Genomic DNA, 2,777 nt, shown 5'->3' with positions numbered 1-2,777 from the left:
TTTTTTTTTTTTTTTTTGTTTATCTGACCTTTGCAATATCATAACTGAATACATCTTACTCAGTAATGCAGATTTTATTTCTTACACTGAACGTTACACACTGTTGAATTTACGCAGCCAACCTCAATCCAACAATTACGCATACTTTTTGGACTTAATATCATAACGATTAAAGACAAAAAAAATCTCTGTGCAATATGCATTTTGCTTAATATTGAAGCTATCGATATTTCACTCTAAATTCTCTAATGGCGGAATATCATTTTGGATCGTTTTGTAGTTTCTCGTGTATAAGCTTACTTTTATGCGTAAAAAATACCTTAGGGTCGTGTATAATAGCGTCGACCTTATTCGATATATTCGTGCTCCCTAGAGAAAATAGTGTACACTTATTAATAGAAAAAAAATATATATTCATACTTATTTGATTTTTTTCCCAGGAGTCAAGACAAAACGATGAAAATCTGCAGATCAAGTAAGAAATTCCTTGTTGGAATTTGCACGTGTTTCATTTTCATTTTCATTTTCCTAACATCACATAATGTTCCTCAAAATCCTTGGACAACAAAAGCAAACGTCCGTCAACCTACTACAACAAAAGCAGAAGTCCGTCAACCTTCAACAACATATGCAGAAACTCATCAAGTAACTGCAGCAAAAGAAGAAACCCAAAAACACACTTCAACAAAATCTCCACTGATCACATTGTTTACATCCTGGAAAACATTCCCAGAAAGGTACGGTGTCTATAACAATACGTTACGTAACTGGCCGAGTCTACGACCCTATGCTAATATCGTATTGTTTACCAATGATACAATTCAAGATGAGTATCAACAGTTAGGTTGGACCGTGCTACCGCTCAAACGATCGATCAAAGGCGGTGCCGTTTTGAAGTATATGTTCATGGAAGCAATGGAGTTATACCCGAATTCAAAGCTCTTTGGATTCTCGAACGGAGATTTACTTTTTACTGGCTCGTTTATTGACACGCTACAAGCTATAACAAAGTCATCCTCATTGGTCAATAAGACGTACATGGTAGTTGGCCGTCGAATGGATAAAACTAAGATCACGAGTGAAGAAGCAAGGTCATGGCCAAGTATAACTAAGGCAGGGAAACGAGGGACGCTGATGCCGCCTACATATGGAATCGACTACTTTATCACCACGCCTAACTACCACTGGAGAAATGTACCGGAAGTTCAAATCGGCCGATATTATTACGACAACTGGATAGTTTATGACGCGCGACGAAATGGATGCGTAGTTATTGACGCGACAAAAAGTCTTCTGGCAGTCCATCAAGACGCGCCTAAAGCTAAAGGTATCCTTTATTTGGACAATAACTACAGTTATATCAACAATACCAAAAGTAAGCTTATGAAAGGTGTGGTTCCATGTAGTGGTTATTATACCATACAAAGAGGTGCTACCACACACCTCGAAACAAGTAAAACATTACCCCGTTTTTGTCAAATTTAATTTTCCGTTTGACGGTATATGTTCTTGGAAGCAATGGGTTACAAATAGATCAAAGACATCAATATATATTTTAATTACTTATACTTTCCAATTTTTTGTTTTTCGATAACTGAATTTGAGCGCAACTTATGCGGGAACCCATCTTTAATAAATAATAATATACTATACGACCTAGACCACCAGCCTCCGTTTGTGTGTTGATATAAATGATCCAGCATGCAATATCAACACAAGAGATGTAATATTTTAAATCTCAAACTGGTACCGCTGAATACAACAAACAAATTCCAGTAAGCATTCTTTTCTCCAAATAGCCATTGCAAGATTTCTACTTTTAAGGTATATGATACCGACCAATCAATTCTTCAAATGACCGACCCGCGTCTCTTATACTTGTATCAATTCAATCTTTCCATATTACAGAGTTAGCTCCCTTGCGGGTAGGTATCGATTGTTACGTCATTATTTTGTGAGCGCAATTTACGTCGTTTTCTCCAAGAAGTATGAAGTTACTATCGAAAACACATGACGTCACAATCAATACCTACCCATAAGGATAGATAACTCTGTAATATGCAAATACAGAGGGATGTTCATACTTGTACGTCAGGGCATTCCTAAAAAGGTAATTTGATATATATATATATCTTTTTCTTTTTTGAATGTCAAAATTATATTTCTGCTCGTACAGATATGCTCCAAGTTTTAAATTATCTAAATGTAAAAGTAAATTTAAATTTATTACATTACGGAAATGAAAACTTGACTTTAGAAGTAAATTGTCATGTATTTGAACTTGTGCAATCATTTATATAGTCCAGCATAATATTTTGAACATTATATAATTATATAACATTATAATATATAGTATATCTTATACTCTGATAAATTGAATTATTATTTATACCCATTGTATGTATGTCATCACCTGTAAACATTTTATGTTGATTGGAGAAGGCTTCTTAAGTTGAAATAATCCATTTGTACTTTTTATGACAATAAAATATAATTAAAGTAAAAAAAAGTCAATCACGTTTTTACTGTACTAAGTCTGCACAAAGTGTACATACCTTAAATACATCGGATGACACCAATGCTGGTCGGTCCTCCAGAGGTGCGCCGCCTGGGTTAATCAGGCCCAACCAAGGACCGGTCGGCTATCGCATCCGCCTGGTGTTATTGTGGGTAGTTGTCTTATTTCTGCCTGTTCATCGCCACGGGCAGCGATTTCTGCCATTCGTCACCTTGTGGCTCGCACTGTTGCTGGTGACCAATCCACTTCTCCTTCCCTT

The 2,777-nt window shown here is 35.9% G+C and overlaps 1 protein-coding gene across 1 annotated transcript; it reads left to right on the top strand.

The window, feature by feature from the left end:
• The first annotated feature begins 456 nt into the window (after nucleotides 1–456).
• LOC138330747 (uncharacterized) lies at nucleotides 457–1,736 on the top strand. The gene has a single exon (XM_069278271.1). The coding sequence runs from the start codon at nucleotides 457–459 to the stop codon at nucleotides 1,483–1,485; it is 1,029 nt and encodes a 342-aa protein (XP_069134372.1). The 3' UTR covers nucleotides 1,486–1,736.
• The last annotated feature ends 1,041 nt before the right edge of the window (nucleotides 1,737–2,777 follow it).

The sequence above is a fragment of the Argopecten irradians genome, chromosome 9 (genome assembly GCF_041381155.1).
Source record: "Argopecten irradians isolate NY chromosome 9, Ai_NY, whole genome shotgun sequence".
Classification (NCBI taxonomy): Eukaryota; Metazoa; Mollusca; class Bivalvia; order Pectinida; family Pectinidae; genus Argopecten; species Argopecten irradians.
The sequence above is the reverse complement of the archived record's forward strand: the minus strand, read 5'-3'. Positions and strand labels throughout refer to the sequence as shown.

Coding starts and splice junctions, on each gene's coding strand:
- LOC138330747 (XM_069278271.1), top strand. CDS start 457: ATGAAAATCTGCAGATCAAGTAAGAAATTCCTTGTTGGAATTTGCACG.